This window comes from Miscanthus floridulus, chromosome 8 (assembly GCF_019320115.1).
Source record: "Miscanthus floridulus cultivar M001 chromosome 8, ASM1932011v1, whole genome shotgun sequence".
Lineage (NCBI taxonomy): Eukaryota > Viridiplantae > Streptophyta > Magnoliopsida > Poales > Poaceae > Miscanthus > Miscanthus floridulus.
This window is the reverse complement of record NC_089587.1, coordinates 183450080-183472714: the sequence shown is the minus strand read 5'-3', so window position 1 is coordinate 183472714 and position 22635 is coordinate 183450080. Positions and strand designations below refer to the sequence as shown.

The window sequence follows — 22635 nt, the reverse complement described above, 5'->3', positions numbered from 1 at the left end:
AACACGTGTCAAGTAATGACGCATGTATGCACGGCTCCAGGGTGCATACGGTTTCCATATAATTTTTTTCCGCTAGAGCTAGATGGATGAGGCCACTGTCACTAGACTCTCTTATCAAGAATCAATACTCGAGAATAGAGATCGTTGTAAGTTGATCCTTTGGCTCTTAGCGAGACGGTTGCAAGTCAATATTCGATGTTTCGGTGCACTGTTTTCTTTCTATTTTTTGAGACAAGGTTCCTGACCCGATCAACATGAACAGAGTCGAGCGTGGTCAATCAAGATACTACTCCGTATCCATCAAAGCGATTTGTGACACTTGACGAAAATGACTAATTGATGCTTAGCCAAACCAATTTTTCAAATGTTCAAAAATCAAATCTTGATATGAACTGGTAGCCTTGGAGTACACACAACTTGTCTCTACAGCAGCACATATAATTTTGTAGCAGGGTAGTTCATCAATTTCAGCACACTACTCATGCCTGATTTGCCATCGTTATGCTAATTACATTCAAAGACAGTCTGAGCTAATTACACAAAATCCACAGAAGCAAATGGATTGTCTCATTTAATCGCTGCGACATATGACTTTCTGATTGCATGCAAGTTAATGGCTACCTCTCTCATGCTCATTCTTTCTCTTGGTAGTGGAAGCGTGCAAGCAAGGGCAACTTGCATGAGGGATAGCACACATCGATAGGCCTCGTTTTCTGTTGCCACTATTGATTTATTAGAGCCCTTGCATTCTTCATGGAGATGAGCATCAATGATATGTAGCACCTGATCTGGAAAGTTCCTCTCTGCATAGCTAACAATGCTGAGTTCATCCCCAAAGATAGAATCAGTTGGCCTTCTGCCTATAATCATCTCTAGAAGTACTATTCCAAAACTATAAACATCCCCACATGTTGATGCATAAACAGTTTGAGCATACTCTACAAAAACATAAGGAAAAAACAATTAAGATTGCTTTATACAAACATATATAAGAGGGTATGGCAACATTTTTGTTATCTGTACCTGGAGCGATATACCCTATAGTTCCTGTCATAGCAAGTGAACTACTATAACTTGATTGTCCAACTGCTATTGACCTAGAACCAACAATGAGACTTGCAATCCCGAAGTCTCCCAAATGAGCATTCATGTCATCATCAAGAAGGATATTAGTTAGTTTCAAATCATAGTGGACAATAGGCCTACAACAATCATGGTGTAAATAAGCCAATGCGTCTGCTATGTCAACACATATGCTTATTCTGTGAGCCAAGTCCAAAATCTTCAGAGCTACACCGCCACGTTTCTAATGCAACCATGTATCCAAATTCCCATTCGGCATGAACTCATAAATTAAGGCTTTGAAATCATTACCGTTATTGTCTATAGTTGAACATGCAGTTAGTATAGGAAGGAGGTTTCGATGCCGAATGGTTCTCAATGCCTTGCATTCGGTAACAAAACTTTTGTCTACAGATCTTGTCCCAAGGTCAAAAACCTTAATAGCAACTTGGATTTTAGCTGGAGTTAACTTCCCTTTGTATACTGAACTATAACTTCCTCTTCCAATAAGGTTGGACTCTGAGAAGTTCACTGTAGCTTGAGCTAGATCATTGTAAGAAACTCTAGGGAATTTCTTGCCAAAAGAAGCAACAATAAGTATGTTCTTCTTGATGTCTTCTTTCCATGAACTATGGTGTAAATCAATATAATAAGTGACATGAAGCCAAATGTTGGGATCAATATTTTGACCATATAGTTTATGATTTTTGCTTTTCTTGGATAAACAACATGGAATGAAGGCTCATGAAAATTCATGGCACCTCCACAAAGTCCTGGATTACCCTTGAGTGAAACAATCGTCGCATTGTAGAATACACCATTTTTTAGTATTTCTCCTTGGAAATTGTTGAAAGATAAGTCTAGTTCAGTGAGAGACTCTAAATCTTTCAGACAAGTTGGGACGGGGCCTGACAAATTGTTATGTGAAAGGTTGAGCATGCTCAAGCTCTTTAGATTGCTGAAGGTGATCGGAATGTTTCCTGTAAGAATATTTTGGTCCAATCGAATAGTATATATCTGTTGAAATTGCTCCATACTTTCAGGAATTTCCCCATTTAATCTGTTGGGTGAAAGATCTAGAGTGGTGAGTTGTCTAAAGTTACCAAACTCAACAGGGATGTTCCCTTGGAAATTATTATAGCTAAGATCCAACTTCAACATTGGTTTAAGATTCCCCAAGTTAGATGGTAGAGAGCCGGAGAAATTGTTTTTGGCTACAGAGGACTGTACCAACCGTGTAAGATTACCAATTGAAGGTGGAATTTTCCCTATGAAGTTGTTCGATTGTAGTCTTAAAAGTTGTAGATTTGTCATCTTTCCGACCCATTCCTCAATGGTACCAGTAAGATTGTTGTTTACTAGTGATAGTTTAATTAAGCCACTAAGTTTCTCAATACTTGGGGGAACTATTCCAGATAGGTTGTTCCAACCCATTAGTAGATATTGAAGAGTGGTGGACAGATTTGAAATCGAATTTGGTATAGATCCGTGTAGAAGATTATCAGACAATGAAAGTGTATTAAGAGAGTGACAGTTTGCCAGGGCATCAAAGAATTGCCAGCCTTCACTATCCCCTGGTTCAAGCATGTTTACCTCAAGGTTTAGAATCTGCAACTGTGAAAGGTTCCCAAAAGAGCTCGGGATTTCGCCAGTGAAATAGTTTTGTGATAGGTCTATGATTTGTAGACTTGAAGGTTTGACTAGGGAAGCTGGAATGAGACCCTCAAAAGTGTTGTTTCCTAAGTAGAGTTCTTGGAGGTTAGGGAGGGCATCCCCAATGTTCGATGGCAATGTGCTGCCTAGCATATTAGTGTACAAGGATAATACAGTAAGAGAAGATAGTGAGAGAGTATCTAGGATTCCACCTGATAGGTTATTTTGTCCTAGAGACAACTCTACTATGTTTGGCATTTGCCAAACCTCATTAGGAATGCTTCCGTTTAGTTGATTGTCTGAAAGATCAAGTACCTCTAATGTGGAGATCTTTCCCAAGGTTGGAGGGATGACCCGGGTGAGATAGTCACTGTAAAGGAAGATGATTTTTATCTTAGTTAGAAAGCCTATGTTAGAAGGAATATAACCCACAAGGTTGTATTCAGAGAGATCTAGGCCGACTAAGTTGGAACAGTTTGTAAGTCCATCGGGAATAACGTCCTCTAAAAGGTTGCCCCACAGAGAAAGTATGTTCAGGTTTTGGAGCTTGTTAAGAAGAGGTATGGGGCCACTGAAGCTATTGTTACCAAGATCAAGTGTATTAAGTAAGGTCGGGTTTCCAAGAGAGGAGCTGATTTGGCCAACCAAGCTTTGGCCGGTGAGGTTTTAATTTGTTGCACAAGAACATAATTTGTGTTGCAGTAAATATTTTGTTTTTTTTCAGTTCTAATCATCGACTTTATGGTCACAAGCTCGATCTTCGTCCCCCCCCCCCCCCCCCCCCCCCCAATGTTTGTTGCTAGGAGACTCATCCTACGCGGCTATGCCGGTGGCTGTGCGTGCCTCTCCGCATCGTGCAGCCAGCCACTGGCCTCCTTGCCGCTTCGCTCTTCCCCGTCGGTCGCGGGACAACTGGATTCAGGTTCTTTGCCGAGTGCCTGAGGCACTCGGCAAAGGCCAAATTGCACTCGGCAAAGTCTTTGCCGAGTGCGGCACTCAGCAAAGAACACACGGCAAAAAATTGACCGGCAAAGCCTTCTTTGCCGAGTGTCTTTTATCGGGCACTCGGCAAAGGCTTTGCCGAGTGCCCCGGGGACACTCGGCAAAGAAAAGCGACCGTCACGGCGCCAGCCCCGTTGACGGTGGCTTTGCCGAGTGCCAACCCTGCAGGCACTCGGCAAAGATTTTTTTTATTTTTATTTTAAAAATTTCTTTGCCGAGTGCCAACCCTACAGGCACTCGGCAAAGATTTTTTATTTAAAAAAAATTCTTTGCCAAGTGCCAACCCTGCAGGCACTCGGCAAAGATTTTTTATTTTTTTTAAAAAAAATCTTTGCCGAGTGCCAACCCTTCAGGCACTCGGCAAAATTTTTTTAAAAAAAAAATTCTTTGCCGAGTGCCAACCCTACAGGCACTCGGCAAAGATTTTTTATTTTTTTTACAAAATTTCTTTGCCGAGTGCCAACTCTTCAGACACTCGGCAAAGATTTTTTATTTTTTAAAAAAAATTATTTGCCGAGTGCCCCCTGTCCGGCGCTCGGCAAAGTTTGGATTTTTTTTAAAAAAAATTCTTTGCCGAGTGCCCTCTGGCCGGCACTCGGCAAAGTTTGAATTTTTTTAAAAAAAAAATTCTTTGCCGAGTGCCATGGTCACAGCACTCGGCAAAGCTGGAAAAATGTAATTTTTTTTTACATTCCATCATGACAAATACATGAGCAGCAACATAGAAGATTTTTAACACTACAGAAGCTGTGACTACATTGAGTATGAGGGTTGTTCTTGAGATCCTGCAAAACCATTATAAACCAAAGTACAAATTTAAAAGTGCCAACAACAGAGAATACTGTAATAAGCAATAAGGTTTGCAGCTGGCAATGTTTAGAAAGAAGGGCAGTATGCAGCAGCTCTCTTGCACCATCAATCAACCAAACTTACTTAGACATAGAGAGTGAAGCAGCAGCGCATCCTAAGATATTTAAGGCACCAGGTCTCAGCCAACATGCTCAATCATACCTGAAATGCAAGGAATAAGACCTACCTTACTCGATATAGAAAATAACAATTTGGTATGCAATCCAAAATGTGGCCTTTCTAACATAGAAGGCCACTCTATACAGAAAAGTATTACAAAATGAAATACAATTGATATATAAACTGGTTCCATTTGGATTGTATCCTACACAAATTCGCATGTACAGAACAATAGTTCTTGCTCTGTGTCAACTCACACATGAGATTTATCCTGAATAAAAATTCAATTACAATCTAAATGCAATTGAAAGTGTCAAAGTGATACACTGTGTCAGTAAATAGTACGTGATCTTTTGTTTTTTGCCAAAAGAGGGGCATAAATCATGATTGAGAAAGTTCTAGGGTGCTCATTTATCAAAAAGTATGCTTAAATTTCAACCTGCAACTTGTGGTCAGAACCACTGCTGCACACAAAGCTGGCAGTAGAATATGCAATATTTCAAGGTTCTTCAATATGTGAAACCCACGGCCTGCATTGGCACTAGAAGGACAAACACTGTGTGATTTTTTTGCGAGAAAAAAGAAAGTTTACCTGCCAACCAGGATATTTTCTTTAGCAATCTTTGATAGCCTAGTTGCGTATTCAGAGTGGTCAAGAAAGCACCTGATATATACACATAAAGTTAGTGAAATTTTAAGAAACTAACTGAACTGATGATTTTTTATATAATAGAAACAGTGAGTAAAGTACACAAATATTTATATAGATCTTTCTAAGGATGCATGTTTACTGGATTAATAATAATAATTGGACCAAGAGATCTCAATTCTAGAGAAGAGATGTTTTCTGGAATAGAACATATATTGGCTCGCCAGTTAGTAATCAAGTATATGTTACCATATTTATGTCCCTCTCTGTCAAATTTGGCACCAAAAAAACCAATCTGGCTCAGGCCAATAATTAGAACCCGATGATAATCTGAATCAGAATGTCCCTAGCACTATTGGTAGCAAGCAAGTAACATAGAGTTCCTTCTTTTGTACAGAAGTTTGCATGGAAGGTGTATTCTTAATTTTTCTGTGTTGTAGTCTCCAGATTACAGCTACTATCTTAAATATCATTGCTTTTGCAAGATAATTTTAAGAGTTAGAGTGGTCTGAATTTACTATCAGTTCACTAATATTTAATTTTTTATGATCAGACAATATTTTTTAGAACAATTATCATACTATAGGTACTTGCAGCTGAAGATAAGTGCAACTGTTATCATACTATAGGTGACTACATTGAGTAAGGCATGTTCTTGACATTCTGCAAAACCATTATAAATGGCCACTGAAGATAAGTGCAGCTGGTCAGACATTTGGGTATAAAAAATTCAGTCAAGTTCAGAATATTATGTACATCATATTGAAGAACTTACTCAATAGTAGCTTGGTTTTTGGCACTTGCAGGAGCTTGCCACCGCTACGGACACAGCTCTATGGTTGTCAGGTGCCTGCTGCTTTAGAATAGAACCTATCATCCTTTTACTGCAAAAATTAAGTGGTCATAAGGAAATCATGTATACAAATAGAAAGAGCAAAAGATATAATCTGAATTATCATAAGCAATTTAAAATTCTCCACGGTGAACAAGACAGGAACATAAAAATATGAATTGTACACCTAGGTCATCCAACACTACCTTATACATGCCAGAACAAGATCGACTTAAAACTTGCAGTGCAGCAGCAGATCAAAAATTTAAAGCAAGACAAATCTTAGGCTTGACTAGAGAACTGCATTTATTGTTGTACATTGTACTCGCAGCAGAATGTAGGTGTGCACCATACTGCACAAGCTCTAACTCTGCCCCGATGAAAACTGCAATACAACTTCCTCCTATACTACTTGAGGAGTTCAGAAAGGACCCATAGAATCAGTATGAACGATGATATCTCAAGCACAAGTATAATAGCACATTAACACTACCTGATCCACACTAGTCAGTTAACAAGAGCTTTTAGAATAGTGGTCAGTATAGCACAAGTATAATGAACATTAGCACTATAATAGTGGCTAGTATAGCAGGTTGCTGGGTTCAGACAAGAAAGAAAATGCTTATAGATATGCACTAGCTTTCAGAAATACTAAACTAGTTCCATTTCCTAAAATAGAGATAGTTCACAGTGTAGCCGGAAAGATGCCTAAACCGACATAACACAATGCAGCACATCTGAAAATGACAGAATGGGAATGTATTATACTTGCCTTCTTCTCAGGAGGTTTTATGCCAAAAAAATTCACCCATCGCTAACTTCTCACTTGATTCCTATACAAGGATGACATGACTACTGTGTTAGTTACATTCATGAAATTGTAGAAAAAAGGTAAAGCAACAACGATGCAGAGTAACAGCTAACACACCAGGCATGTACATGCTAGCTAATATGCAGTGCCAAATTTTTATCTCTTCTCTTGGCTGACTATATATGCTAGCTAATTAGCTATATGTGCTTGATCGATCTACCAACAAATCAAGATTGCCGATGAATACTGGCCTTCAATAACCTGCATGATGCACGCTGACCTGACCAGCTCTCCCTATTGTGGCATCAATTGCGCCATTATTGCGATAATTATTGTCTTGAAAACTATGTAGTTATGCATTTGCACAATTTATTTGATGGGGGCTTTCTGACTATGACAACATAGGATACTAATTCTACCACGAACTGTACAGGAACATCCCCCTAAAGCTATCATAGTCACGGATAAAAGCATACAACTAAAAAAAACCAGTAAAGTTAAAAATTATGAGTAAGAATTTTGAGTGAACTATCTTTCTTTTCTATCCATTTAAAGTGTGATATTCAGATTAATATATCTTTGGATTTCGAATGCCCACATTTCTGTCGAACTATTATTCTCTTTTCTGTCGAAAAAAGTTTGCGCTATCAATTATCAAAGGATGCTTTCTCAGAAAGTCTAACACTTCAGAGGAGAGATTAAAGAGCTTGTACGTACCAAGAGTACAAGAGGAAGCCGGGGAAGCCACGGTTGTGCCTGGCTGGCCGGTGCCTATGTTCGCCTCCACCTGGTGTTGGACTGTTGGTCGGTATCACATACATACACACAAGTTCATCGATCAGTACGTGATCGTCGAGGCTGCTGGCTGCAGGCAGGCATCGTGTGTTCTAAAATCAGGTTCAGAGAACAATAGCTACAGTTCTGAAATCAAGTTCATTTGAGAGAAAATAGTTCACATTTTATCTAGGTAGCCATAACTGCAAGAAATAGGACCATGTAAAATTCACCATGCTAAGTAACATAACTTTATTGTCTGGAAAGGTAAAATAGCAAGTAACACTTCATGGCAGCAATAGACATGGTAAAATTCTTAGCTAACTAACAGGAATATTACTGAAAAGAAAACAGCAAGTAAAATTCACCATGCTAGAGTTTTACAAACACTGGTAAGCACTCCTGCACACTCAATTGTCAGCAGCATTTTCAGAACTGCAACGGCATGCATTTTTTCTGAAATAATAGGCAACAGTTGTCCGTCATGCAGTTTTCTGAGAAATAGATAAACTTGTCTAGAACAACATGGTCACAGACATGCCGTACTAACTCCACAAACATAGTTTCGTAATGGCCCGATGCAAATTTTAGAAAATCATCTACATCAAGATATCAGGTGAACTGTGAATCGTACAGAAATGTAAATCTACGAGCTTCTATTTGATGTGCACTGCTTTTTACATAATGAATGGAGAACCTTACGACGCGAGCAGCTGGAGGCGCCATCCGCGCCGGGCTGCCCCTCCGTGTCGCTGGAAAGGTCGGCCGCGCCGGGCTCCTCCTCTGTGCCGCTGGAAAGGCCACGATGGCCGCTGCAAAGGCCGGGATGGGCGCGGGAGGGGCCGCCTGTTGCCGCGCCGGACCAACCCCGGTCGCGCGCGCTGGACCAGGCGGGCGGCGGTGCCTCCCCCTCGCGAAGGACGCCGGCCGAGGATGGCAGGGGGGCCGTCCAGTCGTGGATTCGTGGATCCGGCGGCAGACACGCCGGCTGCGGCCCCTAGCCGGCGGCGGCGGCGCCCTCCTCCATAGGGCCTTTTTCCCCCGCTCGGTCAAAGCAGCGCTCGGTCGGGCAGCGCGGGCGGCTCGGGCGCGCGGGCGGTGGCGGCGTGGGCGCGGCACGCGGCGCGGGGGCAGGGGCGGCGCGGGCGTGGGCGTGGGCGCTTGGGCTGGCTGGCTGTCTGTTTGACTGCCCGGCCGGCCGAAGTTGCTTAAGTCCCAGAACCGGCTCTTTGCCGAGTGCCGGATTAGGAGGCGCTCGGCAAAGATTTATTTTTTTAAAAAAAAATTTTTGCAGGAAATTAAAAAAAAAAACCCTCTTTGCCGAGTGCCTTATCCGTGGCACTCGGCAAAGACCCCCTTTGCCGAGTGCCATGCCCGGCACTCGGCAAAGTTTTTTTATTTTTTTTGTTTTTGGCCTTAAAATTTTTTGTGCAGCCCTTTTAAAGTACCAGGAACTCCTAGTTAGAATTTGGTGAATTTTTATGGCTTTTTGATATATTTAGTTACTTTATTTCATTTACTTGAATTTTTTCGAAAAATATAATTTTGAATTGCATGTGGTACGAATAATGGAATTTAATGATTCAAAAAATGATAGTCATGTTACTGAGTATAGTGTGAGGCCGTATCCAGGAACGGACCCAAAATTTCGGACATCTTGTTCACGAAACATGATCGCGAACTTGCGTGCGAAGTATTTTTAAATTCTATAAAAAGCAAACGAAGTCCGAAAATCATGAAACTTGTTGAGATATCGTGATATCATATATGGAGGCTATGATAAAAATTTCAGAAGATTTTGTGCACGTTATCATGTACGATGCTTATAAAGCAGGACATCTCTACATGTGAGATCTGATATCACATATAGAGATGTCCTGGTTTATAAGCATCGTACGTGACAACGTGTATGAAATCTTCTGAAATTTTTATCATAGCCTCCACATATGATATCACGACATCTCAACAAGTTTCATGATTTTTGGACTTCGTTTGCTTTTTATAGAATTTAAAAACACTTCACACGCAATTTCGCGGATATGTTTCGTGAAAAAGATGTCCGAAATTTCAGGTCCGTTCCTGGATACGGCCTCTCACAACACTCGCTAACATGACTATCAATTTTTCAATCATTAAACTCCATTATGCGTACCACGTGCAGTTCAAATTTCTATTTTTCAGAAAAATTCAAGTAAACGAAATAAAGTAGCTAGATATATCAAAAAGCCACAAAAATCCCCAAATTGTAACTAGGAGTTCCTGGTGCTTTAAAAGGGCTGCACAAAAAAAATTGGAGGCCAAAAACAAAAAAACAAAAAAACTTTGCCGAGTGGCGGGGTATGGCACTCGGCAAAGGGTGTCGTTGCCGAGTGCCAGGCATAAGGCACTCGACAAAGAGTGTTTTAAATTTTTTTTAAAAAATTTCCTCTTTGCCGAGTGCATCCACAGGAGCACTCGGCAAAGAAATTATAAAAAAATTAAATCTTTGCCGAGTGTCGTGCAAGAGTGCTAGAGTGCCAGATCTGAGACACTTGGCAAAGATTTTTTTTTAAAAAAAATTAAATCTTTGCCGAGTGCTAAATCTGGGACACTCGGCAAAGAAATTTTTTTTAAAAAAATCAAATCTTTGCCGAGTGCCTAACAGCAGGCACTCGGCAAAGAAGGCCGTGACCGAACGCCGTTTCGCGGGCAGCCTATGTCGAGTGTAGAGATTTTGCCGAGAGTCTGGCACTTGGCAAAGAAGTCCTTTGCCGAGTGCCCTTGTGGCAAAGAACTCTTTGTCGAGTGTAATTCTTTGCCGAGTGCTCGATTTTTTACACTCGATAAAAAAATTTGCACTCGGCAAAGTCCAGAAAAATATTGTGCACGAATGTCTGCTTCTCGAAATTTTGCTATGACCATTATAGAAATATCTAGGCATATGGCTCCCCAAATCTAAATTAGTGAACCAACCAGGGAACGAAGACAATCCCACGACTTTTGTGTCTAATATTTTGTGGAACATAACTTTTAATCATAATTTTTTACTATATTTTCTACCAAAATTTCATAGGCTTTTAGTCATAAATTTTTACTATATTTTCTGACAAAATTTCATAGACAACTTATGTTGACAACTTTCTATACAACCTTTGCAATCAAACTTTTCTATAATAATTTAGAGGTCGTGGTATGCGAATCTGGCAGAGCCGTCTCATTTTCTCGGTATTTTTTTCCTTTCCTTTTTATTTTTATATTAGCCTACCTATTTTTATTCTATATGCAATAATTTTTTTAAAGTTGAGAAGTTTAGCAAGAACAAATTATGTAAAAAACTTTTGCTGGATAAGTTGTGTATAAAGTTTTTGAAAGATGTTGAACAACAGAAGGTTATGTGTATAAGTTATGTTATTTGTAAAAATTGTCATATAAAAGTATAGCTACAAAATTTATGTTAAAAATTATTATGATAAGTTTGTCCGTTGACCATTACGAACAAAAATTATGTTGCAAAGGTCATATAGAACGGTTGTCATGATAAGTTATCTATAAAATTACAAAAGAAAAAATATATTCACAAGTTATGATAAAAATTCTTGGGGATAAGTTTTTTCTATAAAATATTATACATAAAAGTTGTGATTATAACTTTATAATTTTTTTAAAAAAGTAGAAAGTTTACATAAATAAAATTATTAAAAAATCTTGGAGGTTGTCTAATTGGTTCGCTAGTAAGCAGTCTCACCTTACCGGCACCTTGGGCCACCGTTGTTTCAGCCCATTTACTTGCAAAACGGGCTAAGTAATTAGATCAAATTGATGCATGCCGATTCGGCCTCATCACGGCCCATTCAGAAACGAGCTAAGAAATTAGCCCATAGGTTGCTAGTAGATCGAGTTTAGATTCGATCATTTCGTTTTTGTTGCCGTCTGCACCTAGGCTCGTGGTTCGTTGATACCGAAAGTGAATGACTAGAAATGCTAGTACGTAAGGGTTTATAGCTAAGCAAATACTGACGTGGAAGACAGAAGGAAGGAAAGAGGAGAGCTTGGCTCTCATGCAAGCAACAAGCTGGGAACGGATGCATATGTGGTGATGGGTCCATACACTAAGTGAATGTGAGGAGGAATGAAGATAAAGAAGGTGGGGCATGGATAAAACTAACAATAAAAAAAATTCTTATGGACAAATAAGAGATCAGTATTGTATAGCTTGGCTTTTACAACTTGGTTAATAGCCAATCACTTAGACTCTATTATTGAACTTGCTCTAATGTACAGATGAGTATGCAGCCCTGTGGCTAGAGGGGGAAACAAATTACATGGAAACCGTATGCAGCGAGTCTCCGTGGAAACCTCTCTTGGATGGAGGACACGTGTCGGTGAAAAGAAATCTAGATCGCTGATTTAGCTGCTGGAGACGTAGCAGAGCCGTGCTTACAGCCGAGCCCAGCCTACGACGTCCAGGCGCGGAGCAGAACACGTGTCAAGTAATGACGCATGTATGCACGGCTCCAGGGTGCATACGGTTTCCATATAATTTTTTTCCGCTAGAGCTAGATGGATGAGGCCACTGTCACTAGACTCTCTTATCAAGAATCAATACTCGAGAATAGAGATCGTTGTAAGTTGATCCTTTGGCTCTTAGCGAGACGGTTGCAAGTCAATATTCGATGTTTCGGTGCACTGTTTTCTTTCTATTTTTTGAGACAAGGTTCCTGACCCGATCAACATGAACAGAGTCGAGCGTGGTCAATCAAGATACTACTCCGTATCCATCAAAGCGATTTGTGACACTTGACGAAAATGACTAATTGATGCTTAGCCAAACCAATTTTTCAAATGTTCAAAAATCAAATCTTGATATGAACTGGTAGCCTTGGAGTACACACAACTTGTCTCTACAGCAGCACATATAATTTTGTAGCAGGGTAGTTCATCAATTTCAGCACACTACTCATGCCTGATTTGCCATCGTTATGCTAATTACATTCAAAGACAGTCTGAGCTAATTACACAAAATCCACAGAAGCAAATGGATTGTCTCATTTAATCGCTGCGACATATGACTTTCTGATTGCATGCAAGTTAATGGCTACCTCTCTCATGCTCATTCTTTCTCTTGGTAGTGGAAGCGTGCAAGCAAGGGCAACTTGCATGAGGGATAGCACACATCGATAGGCCTCGTTTTCTGTTGCCACTATTGATTTATTAGAGCCCTTGCATTCTTCATGGAGATGAGCATCAATGATATGTAGCACCTGATCTGGAAAGTTCCTCTCTGCATAGCTAACAATGCTGAGTTCATCCCCAAAGATAGAATCAGTTGGCCTTCTGCCTATAATCATCTCTACAAGTACTATTCCAAAACTATAAACATCCCCACATGTTGATGCATAAACAGTTTGAGCATACTCTACAAAAACATAAGGAAAAAACAATTAAGATTGCTTTATACAAACATATATAAGAGGGTATGGCAACATTTTTGTTATCTGTACCTGGAGCGATATACCCTATAGTTCCTGTCATAGCAAGTGAACTACTATAACTTGATTGTCCAACTGCTATTGACCTAGAACCAACAATGAGACTTGCAATCCCGAAGTCTCCCAAATGAGCATTCATGTCATCATCAAGAAGGATATTAGTTAGTTTCAAATCATAGTGGACAATAGGCCTACAACAATCATGGTGTAAATAAGCCAATGCGTCTGCTATGTCAACACATATGCTTATTCTGTGAGCCAAGTCCAAAATCTTCAGAGCTACACCGCCACGTTTCTAATGCAACCATGTATCCAAATTCCCATTCGGCATGAACTCATAAATTAAGGCTTTGAAATCATTACCGTTATTGTCTATAGTTGAACATGCAGTTAGTATAGGAAGGAGGTTTCGATGCCGAATGGTTCTCAATGCCTTGCATTCGGTAACAAAACTTTTGTCTACAGATCTTGTCCCAAGGTCAAAAACCTTAATAGCAACTTGGATTTTAGCTGGAGTTAACTTCCCTTTGTATACTGAACTATAACTTCCTCTTCCAATAAGGTTGGACTCTGAGAAGTTCACTGTAGCTTGAGCTAGATCATTGTAAGAAACTCTAGGGAATTTCTTGCCAAAAGAAGCAACAATAAGTATGTTCTTCTTGATGTCTTCTTTCCATGAACTATGGTGTAAATCAATATAATAAGTGACATGAAGCCAAATGTTGGGATCAATATTTTGACCATATAGTTTATGATTTTTGCTTTTCTTGGATAAACGACATGGAATGAAGGCTCATGAAAATTCATGGCACCTCCACAAAGTCCTGGATTACCCTTGAGTGAAACAATCGTCGCATTGTAGAATACACCATTTTTTAGTATTTCTCCTTGGAAATTGTTGAAAGATAAGTCTAGTTCAGTGAGAGACTCTAAATCTTTCAGACAAGTTGGGACGGGGCCTGACAAATTGTTATGTGAAAGGTTGAGCATGCTCAAGCTCTTTAGATTGCTGAAGGTGATCGGAATGTTTCCTGTAAGAATATTTTGGTCCAATCGAATAGTATATATCTGTTGAAATTGCTCCATACTTTCAGGAATTTCCCCATTTAATCTGTTGGGTGAAAGATCTAGAGTGGTGAGTTGTCTAAAGTTACCAAACTCAACAGGGATGTTCCCTTGGAAATTATTATAGCTAAGATCCAACTTCAACATTGGTTTAAGATTCCCCAAGTTAGATGGTAGAGAGCCGGAGAAATTGTTTTTGGCTACAGAGGACTGTACCAACCGTGTAAGATTACCAATTGAAGGTGGAATTTTCCCTATGAAGTTGTTCGATTGTAGTCTTAAAAGTTGTAGATTTGTCATCTTTCCGACCCATTCCTCAATGGTACCAGTAAGATTGTTGTTTACTAGTGATAGTTTAATTAAGCCACTAAGTTTCTCAATACTTGGGGGAACTATTCCAGATAGGTTGTTCCAACCCATTAGTAGATATTGAAGAGTGGTGGACAGATTTGAAATCGAATTTGGTATAGATCCGTGTAGAAGATTATCAGACAATGAAAGTGTATTAAGAGAGTGACAGTTTGCCAGGGCATCAAAGAATTGCCAGCCTTCACTATCCCCTGGTTCAAGCATGTTTACCTCAAGGTTTAGAATCTGCAACTGTGAAAGGTTCCCAAAAGAGCTCGGGATTTCGCCAGTGAAATAGTTTTGTGATAGGTCTATGATTTGTAGACTTGAAGGTTTGACTAGGGAAGCTGGAATGAGACCCTCAAAAGTGTTGTTTCCTAAGTAGAGTTCTTGGAGGTTAGGGAGGGCATCCCCAATGTTCGATGGCAATGTGTTGCCTAGCATATTAGTGTACAAGGATAATACAGTAAGAGAAGATAGTGAGAGAGTATCTAGGATTCCACCTGATAGGTTATTTTGTCCTAGAGACAACTCTACTATGTTTGGCATTTGCCAAACCTCATTAGGAATGCTTCCGTTTAGTTGATTGTCTGAAAGATCAAGTACCTCTAATGTGGAGATCTTTCCCAAGGTTGGAGGGATGACCCGGGTGAGATAGTCACTGTAAAGGAAGATGATTTTTATCTTAGTTAGAAAGCCTATGTTAGAAGGAATATAACCCACAAGGTTGTATTCAGAGAGATCTAGGCCGACTAAGTTGGAACAGTTTGTAAGTCCATCGGGAATAACGTCCTCTAAAAGGTTGCCCCACAGAGAAAGTATGTTCAGGTTTTGGAGCTTGTTAAGAAGAGGTATGGGGCCACTGAAGCTATTGTTACCAAGATCAAGTGTATTAAGTAAGGTCGGGTTTCCAAGAGAGGAGCTGATTTGGCCAACCAAGCTTTGGCCGGTGAGGTTTTAATTTGTTGCACAAGAACATAATTTGTGTTGCAGTAAATATTTTGTTTTTTTTTCAGTTCTAATCATCGACTTTATGGTCACAAGCTCGATCTTCGTCCCCCCCCCCCAATGTTTGTTGCTAGGAGACTCATCCTACGCGGCTATGCCGGTGGCTGTGCGTGCCTCTCCGCATCGTGCAGCCAGCCACTGGCCTCCTTGCCGCTTCGCTCTTCCCCGTCGGTCGCGGGACAAGCTTAGCCGCTCGATTAACTATTAACCGTTCAATTAACGTGGAGTTAGAGCCAGTTGGACGGTGGATGTTGCGTCCCATGCTAGCCGCATAACAATAGCATGCGTAGCCGCAGTAGGTGGGGCAGACGCGGGCGTCTGGACGTCCGAGCGTTAGCCATGTCGAAAGAAAATACTCCATCCGTCTCATAATAAGTGTTATTCTCGCTTCCCGAGGAATCAAACATTTCTAACTTTGATCAAATATATATAAGCAAATATTAACATTTATAGTACATAATGTGTATCATTAGATAGATCATTGAATCTATTTTCATAATAAACTTTTTAAGATATAAATGTTGTTAATATTTTATGCATATCTAGTCAAATTTAATAAAATTTAACCAGCACGAATACCATAGCGACCATAAACGGCACGAATACCATAGCGACCATAAACCAGACATGTTAGGTTGGTGGCCTAGGCAGCTTCTCGACTAGACACATCGATCTCGGCCTGACTAAAATCAGCAACTTAGATCTGTTGCCCGGCCGCTCAATCAAACACATCCACAGGCCCTAAACCACTGCAGGAGTGTAGGCCGGGCCTATGTATTGAGTTAGTGATATTAGTCCCTGCAGCGCAATCGCCATTAATGGTCCATAAAGATGGGGATGGTTGATCCATGGAGCGAACCATGGCAGAACCACCGATCCATCTAATTAGTATAGGTGCACCGGTTGCTCCATTTCTGCTAGCTGCTGATCCCTGGGGCCCCAACGGATATTATGGGTCGCAGTTTGCAAGGAATAGCAATGAAGCTTTGGCGCTTTGCCATGAGAGAAGTACGAGTAGAAGAGAGATGGTGGATGGATCTCACTGCGGAGCAGGCCCATGTTTGCGGCCTTTCCGGCGCCAAAGTCTAGGTCCTACAGCCATGGCCGCGCTTCCGTGCCGAGATCACCAGGCTCGCCACTGGTTTCGTCCGGGCGTCGTGCCGCTCCTCGGGAGGTCCACCGTGGAGGCGAGGGCTGGGCCAAGAGGCTCGACGCCTCGTTCGCGTTCCCATTGCCGTTGGCGACGACGCTGATGACGCGGCCATTGTTCTCCGGGTGTGAAGGCGACGCGAGGCCGGCAGCGCGGCCGCACTGCCGCACAGGTCGTGGCGGTCGGTCGTGGGACGTCGGCGCCGGCACCGGCAGGGCATGGTCGTCGGCGCCAGTTTCTAGTGCGTCGTGGCCCAGGCGTGTGGAGGAACTGCACGGTGCCGATGCCATCGCAGAGACAGTGGTTCATGGGTAGTCTGCAGAGGAGAGAGGTCCATGCCGATGCCGTCGTCTGATGGCTCCACCATGAGACGAAGTGAGCTCGAACGGTGAAGGCTTGTGTGGAGGGTCGTCCTCATCCTGGGTAATTCGAGAAGGGAACGCTGGAACGAGGACGACGCATGGCTCGGCCGCCGCCGACGCCGCTGCCAGACGAAGAAAAAAGTGTGGATCGAACCGCTTGATCCTTTGGTTACGTGGCTCCCGACCCGTCGACCCTGACCTGCTATCTGGGTCAGAAGAGGAGCCCATTTGGATAAATATTATGGCTCGGTTCGATGAACCAATGGGTTGAACCGAACCACGCCCATCTTTAATGGTCCGCAACGTGACTTGAGCAGCTCGGCTTCAGAAATACTGTGGCGGTATTGTTTGACATCGTAGCCTGGAGTTTTTTTTTCCAGTTAAAAGCCTCTTGCGGAGTGAAGAAGCCAGCCATACAGCCCACACTAAATGGGCCTTATACGGCCCACACTAAATGGGCCCTTAAACTAACAAACGGAACATTTTTTCTTACTCATTACGAAACATTTGTTTGCAAATACGCAAAAGACCTACAATAATGACTTAACAACTCTATAAACATCGTCGGTAAACAAAAAACAAAAGTCTTGAGAAATTTTCTAAGGGGTAAATAAAGTTGAGTGAACAATACGAAAAGGCACGGATAACAACCAGTGGTTCGATCCAAATGTTTTCAAAGCGACAACAAATTGTATCCTCAAAAAAAAAAAAACGTGCTAACTGATGGGACTGAAAATAAACACAACAAAAGGCTTGAGAGTGTGAAGGGCCAACGATCGCTTTGGATCCAATATATTTTTGTATGTCAGTTCAAGCAAAGACCCAGATCCTCCCTCCACGTGACACGTGAGAACCCTCCCATTCCACGTGCCATTGATTAGTGCCAAAGAAAACAGAGGTTAGTGAATGGGATTATATACAGAAAGATAAATGAATTGGCGGCCGTCAGGCCGGCACATCTGACGTGAGCTGCGGCGCCGGGTCACCGGTTGGCCGACGCTGCAAAAAAAGAACCAATCTTTTCTTATCGATTGGTATCTGGAGAGGAAAAAAAAAGTCTCTGTGTACTCTGCGTTGCGTCCACCCGTTGTTTGCACCTCTTGAATCATGTCAAACGGCATCATCAAGGTGTGAAGTTGAGACATGTCAAAACGTCGAAAAATCTTATAAAAACAACATGGAAAAATTTTGTATGGTCGTACCACCGGCATCAGTTTTGGTTTCCACATGAAACGAAGTAACGAAAACTCATCAGTTACCTTGTTGATGGAAAGATTTATTTTCTCCTGGAATTCGATGTGTGTGTCATTGAACTCTGCTGTAGATTTTAACGCTGCATAAGTTCAAATAAAATCTCCTGCAGTGAAAGTGTTTAGTATTATAAAATGCCTGCATACCAAGGTACATATACAGTAATACATTTTTAAAAAAAATTACATTAGTGGTTTATTGATGATTTTATTTGTAAGTTCCTCGTAAAGTAAAGAGAAGTAAGTGGAAGTTTTATCTGTCGTTCTTCCGTTGGAGAAGTAGATCACTTTGTCTTCGCAAGTTCACATAGTGATTACGAAAGTGATAGTAACGGATCAACTACTGCTAATTGCCATGAATCTTATCAAGTACCATTTTCTTTAAAGAAATGCTACATGTACAACAGGTATCCTAAAACTTCAATATGGATCATGTAATGTAGCCGCACTGTATTATTCGCTAGGTTGAGAGTTATTAGGGAATGATCTTTGTTTTTGCACAAAATAAAACTGTAAAAATTGTCTATGTTTTGTAATATTAATACGCATGTTCTTAAATTCCATGTTGCATTATTATTGTATCAGCAACTAATTTCATAGACTACTTTTAAAAATAGGGCAATAGTATATTAGGGCATGTTTGAACCTCTCAACTTTTATAAGTCACAATATCAGCGGTATTTTAGCTTTTTATAAGCTATACTAAATGATTGGATAGTTCTAAGTAACTATAAACTACTCCCTTCGTCCTGAAATACAAGGTACTCTAGTAAGCTTAGGACAAATTATGGAGTAATGCAAATGATGCAAGTAACCTCCATTAATTATAGAGATTTTTTGTGCTTATCATATTTTGACTCCAGTTATAGACACTAATGGTAGGTACACCGTACACATGTGATTGGGACTGAGGAAGTTAATTTAACTAGAATACTTTGTAATTTGAGATAAAATTTTTAATGCTTCAATACAATATATTCGAGGACGGAGGGAGTATATTATAAGTTGGATTATTTGGATTAGTTAGAGTTTTTCTTAGCAACTTTTATATAGCTCTAGCTGATCCAAATAGAGCTTTAATTTCGTAGTATGTTTGATCGTGTGAACTGGATCCTTGAATCGATAGGACCACACAAGATCTTGATCTAACATCAAAATTTCTCAAACTAAAACTGAGTAATATCTATGAGTAAGTGGATTGAGGATTCTAAAATTTAATCAAAATTAGCATTATTGACTTCTAAATATAGAATACGATTAATGATGCAAATAAATACATCCATTTTGTCAAACAACTGATAAAATCATGATTCTACCATTCGATCATGTCATCATTGGGTATATCCTACTCTCAACAAAAGCGTCATATATATGTGCTTGATCTCATTTTAAGATCTGAAAAATGTCAAATGTTCAGTGAACCTTGCCTTTATGATTCAAAATTCTCACATGACCTTTCACGAATTCTAAAAACACGACACGTTAAAAGCATTCACATGTCACGTCACCAACCTAACCCGCACCGTGCAACGTTCTGGTGTTCCCGTTGCAAATAAGCGCCAATGCGATTAGCACCTGCACATCACGCTGATGCGTGCCGCTTCCGCCCAATTAAAAACCCCTCAGGCTGCATCCAACCGCTCGTTGTTTGCCTGTTTTTGTTGAGGCGGTCAGCGTTCCGTGGCCGCGCCAGCCTTCCGAGACCCTCCACCAAACCAGGCTCCAAGAACGCAACAACAACAGCACGCAGAAAGAATCAACCGGCCGCGCACCCGCACCACCAAAAGGGCATCGTGATACGTGACCATGTCCATGTCCGCCACCGCTCCATCGACGGAGCTCCGGTCTTCTCAGTGAGCAACAGCGGCAGGGCAGGAACGCGCGTGCAGTATGGCGGCGCTGTGGCTTAGGCTGCTGCTCGCCGTCGGGCTCCCCATCGCGGCGCTAGTCGCGGTCATGTTTCTGGTGTACCGGCGCAGGAGCTGGCCCCGTAATGCGCCGCCGGAGCTGCCGGAAGTTTCGCCTACGGCCGGGGCGAAGCCGACGGCGAGCCCCGGGCTGGCGAAGCTCAACATGAGGTACAACGCCGCCAGCGGCCGCGTGGGGCTCCGGTTCCAGCAGTTGCACCAGCACCAGCACCACGCCGTGAGGCACCGTGGCTCGGGCGGCGGCGCGCAGCAGGGCGCGTTCCAGTGGGCCGACCACCCGCGGCTGGTGACGGAGGCGGCGGAGAACGGGTGGGCGCAGTTCCTGTTCGCGGTGGCGCCGCCGCGGTCCAAGTCCGCGTCGTCGTCGCCGCTGTGGGGGACGTGCCCGCTCTGCGACGCTGGGACGAGCCGCGACATGGCGGAGGCGGCCGCGTGGGAGCTCCCCGCGGGGTCCTCCGAGCGGATGCAGGCGGTGCGGCTCAACCCGGCCGCCTCCGCCGCCGCCGCGTCCGGCAGGAAGTGGCTCCCCGGAAGCATCCCGAGCCCGCTCCGCGGCGACGCGGACGCGGGGGCGGGGAACCCCAGCGCGCTGTGCCTCGCCAGGATGAGCCTGCCGCTGCCGGGCCCGCCCCTCGCCGGCACGCCTTTCCCGCAGGACGCCTACTTCGAGATCACCATCATCTACCTGAACACGAAACGGCCGGAGTGGTCAGCGTCCAGGGCGAGCAGGCGTGGGCGGGACGGCGCCAGCGAGAGCGACCGCGTCAAGCTCATCAGTTTTGCACCGGACGCGAAGAACCCGGTCCAAGAAAACAGAGCCGCCAAGGACGGTGAACAAGACAAATGGAGGCATCTGGTCATGTCGCTCGGCCTCGCCGCCGTGTCCACCGCGCCGCAACGGCCGTCGATGGCCGGAACGTACTCGTCGTCCATCGGGTTCCACTCCGACGGCGCCGTCTACCTCGACGGTAATTAGCAAAACACATAAAGCACGGTGCTTCCAATTAATGATTCTTGAGTGCATGCAAGACATATCTGAAAGAGTTTCTTTTCGATGGATGATTTCAGGGATGAAGCTGGTGTACGAATCGGACAAGTCGTCGTGGGCGGGCGTGGACAAGGTGGTGGGGTGCGGCTTCGAGCCGGCGAAGCGGAAGGTGTTCTTCACGGTGGACGGGCAGCTGGTCCACGCCGTGAGCTGCAACGCGGAGGCGTTCTCGAGCCCGCTGTATCCGGTGCTGGCCTCCAGCTTCGACGTGATGGCGCTGGTCAACCTCGGGCAGGGCAAGTTCCGGTACGCGCCGGCCAACGCGCGGCGCACGGCCAACCCGTGCTTCGTGCGCGCCGCGTCCGCGGTGGACGACGCCCGCGGCGGCAGCGGCTCGATGGGCCTCGACTTCGACGACAGCGGCGAGCTCTTCTCCATGGGGCGGGTGGACTCCGGGTGGCTGGAGACGGCGAAGGTGAGCAGGAGCAGGAAGGAGAGCATCGGCGGCTCCGGCGCGGCGTCCGTCGTCGGCGACCCGGAGGCCGAGTCCGACCTGTTCGAGATCCCGCTGCGAGACTGATGATGAACGCGACGGCCGGAGACCAACTGGTGGCCCATTTGTCAAACAGGAATTAGTTGTAGTAATGGCGAATGGTCACGGCGATACTGACACATGCTTAGGAGTTAGGACACGCAGGTTGATTTGGCCGTTGCTGTTGATGTATCATCGTCTAGCTGTTGTTATCTAGATGTGAAAAAGTATTAAGTAGGTTAAAAGGATGAAAAGCTTGTCTTATGCAATGAGCTTTTGATTCGTTGCGTTCTTCTTTTTTCCCTGGTGTGTGTCTTTTTATCTTTATTTATGCTTTCATTATCAAGATGTACAGATGGTGGAGATAGATTCTGGAACTAGAATTTCGAATAAAGAGGAGAAAAAGAAGTGCCTAGAAAACACCACAATTTGAAAAGATGAATCTTCCTGTGGTTCACATTTGCATAGCTAATAATGGTATATCTTTTTACTTTGATTTGCAAAGTCCATGCACTTTATTATACTTTTGTTGGTGGTGACTACTTCCATCACCTCACCTATTTTTATATTTTGAGATTTATTTTTGTTATAACAGAAAATTTTGCATGTAAAGTCAGGTTTGCTTTATAGCACCAGTTGATTCCCAAACTCCCAATGGGCGCACGCTTTGACAATAAATAAAACCATGTTAATGGAGCCATGGAGGCACGGAGCAAGTATCCAACCCCAGCGTGATTGTGATTTTGTTGCTGGTGTTTGCAGCAACAAATGACATACAAAAGGT

General features: G+C 42.9%; 1 protein-coding gene, 1 long non-coding RNA gene and 2 pseudogenes across 6 annotated transcripts; 1 reads left to right on the top strand and 3 right to left on the bottom strand.

The window, feature by feature from the left end:
- Positions 1 to 376: 376 nt before the first annotated feature.
- On the bottom strand, positions 377 to 3472 carry LOC136474235 (receptor kinase-like protein Xa21; annotated as a pseudogene).
- A 612-nt stretch (positions 3473 to 4084) lies between these two features.
- Positions 4085 to 8916, bottom strand: LOC136474233 (uncharacterized). Of its 5 annotated transcripts, XR_010762881.1 has the most exons (7): positions 8450 to 8916; positions 7696 to 7843; positions 6940 to 7000; positions 6111 to 6219; positions 5279 to 5350; positions 4651 to 4728; positions 4085 to 4502 (listed from the first exon to the last, which is right to left on the bottom strand). It is a non-coding gene; the product is annotated as an uncharacterized lncRNA (long non-coding RNA). The 5 variants fall into 5 exon arrangements; XR_010762882.1 differs by having other exon boundaries at positions 4085 to 4728; positions 7696 to 7776; positions 8455 to 8916; XR_010762880.1 differs by having other exon boundaries at positions 4086 to 4728; positions 7696 to 7776.
- A 3668-nt stretch (positions 8917 to 12584) lies between these two features.
- On the bottom strand, positions 12585 to 15590 carry LOC136470297 (receptor kinase-like protein Xa21; annotated as a pseudogene).
- A 4263-nt stretch (positions 15591 to 19853) lies between these two features.
- Positions 19854 to 22142, top strand: LOC136474232 (uncharacterized). The gene is made up of 2 exons (XM_066471830.1): positions 19854 to 21299; positions 21400 to 22142. The coding sequence occupies exons 1-2, from the start codon at positions 20294 to 20296 to the stop codon at positions 21897 to 21899; spliced, it is 1506 nt and encodes a 501-aa protein (XP_066327927.1). The 5' UTR covers positions 19854 to 20293; the 3' UTR covers positions 21900 to 22142.
- The last annotated feature ends 493 nt before the right edge of the window (positions 22143 to 22635 follow it).

Coding starts and splice junctions, on each gene's coding strand:
- LOC136474232 (XM_066471830.1), top strand. CDS start 20,294: ATGGCGGCGCTGTGGCTTAGGCTGCTGCTCGCCGTCGGGCTCCCCATC. Junction 21,300..21,399: donor CGGCGCCGTCTACCTCGACG/GTAATTAGCAAA, acceptor GGATGATTTCAG/GGATGAAGCTGGTGTACGAA.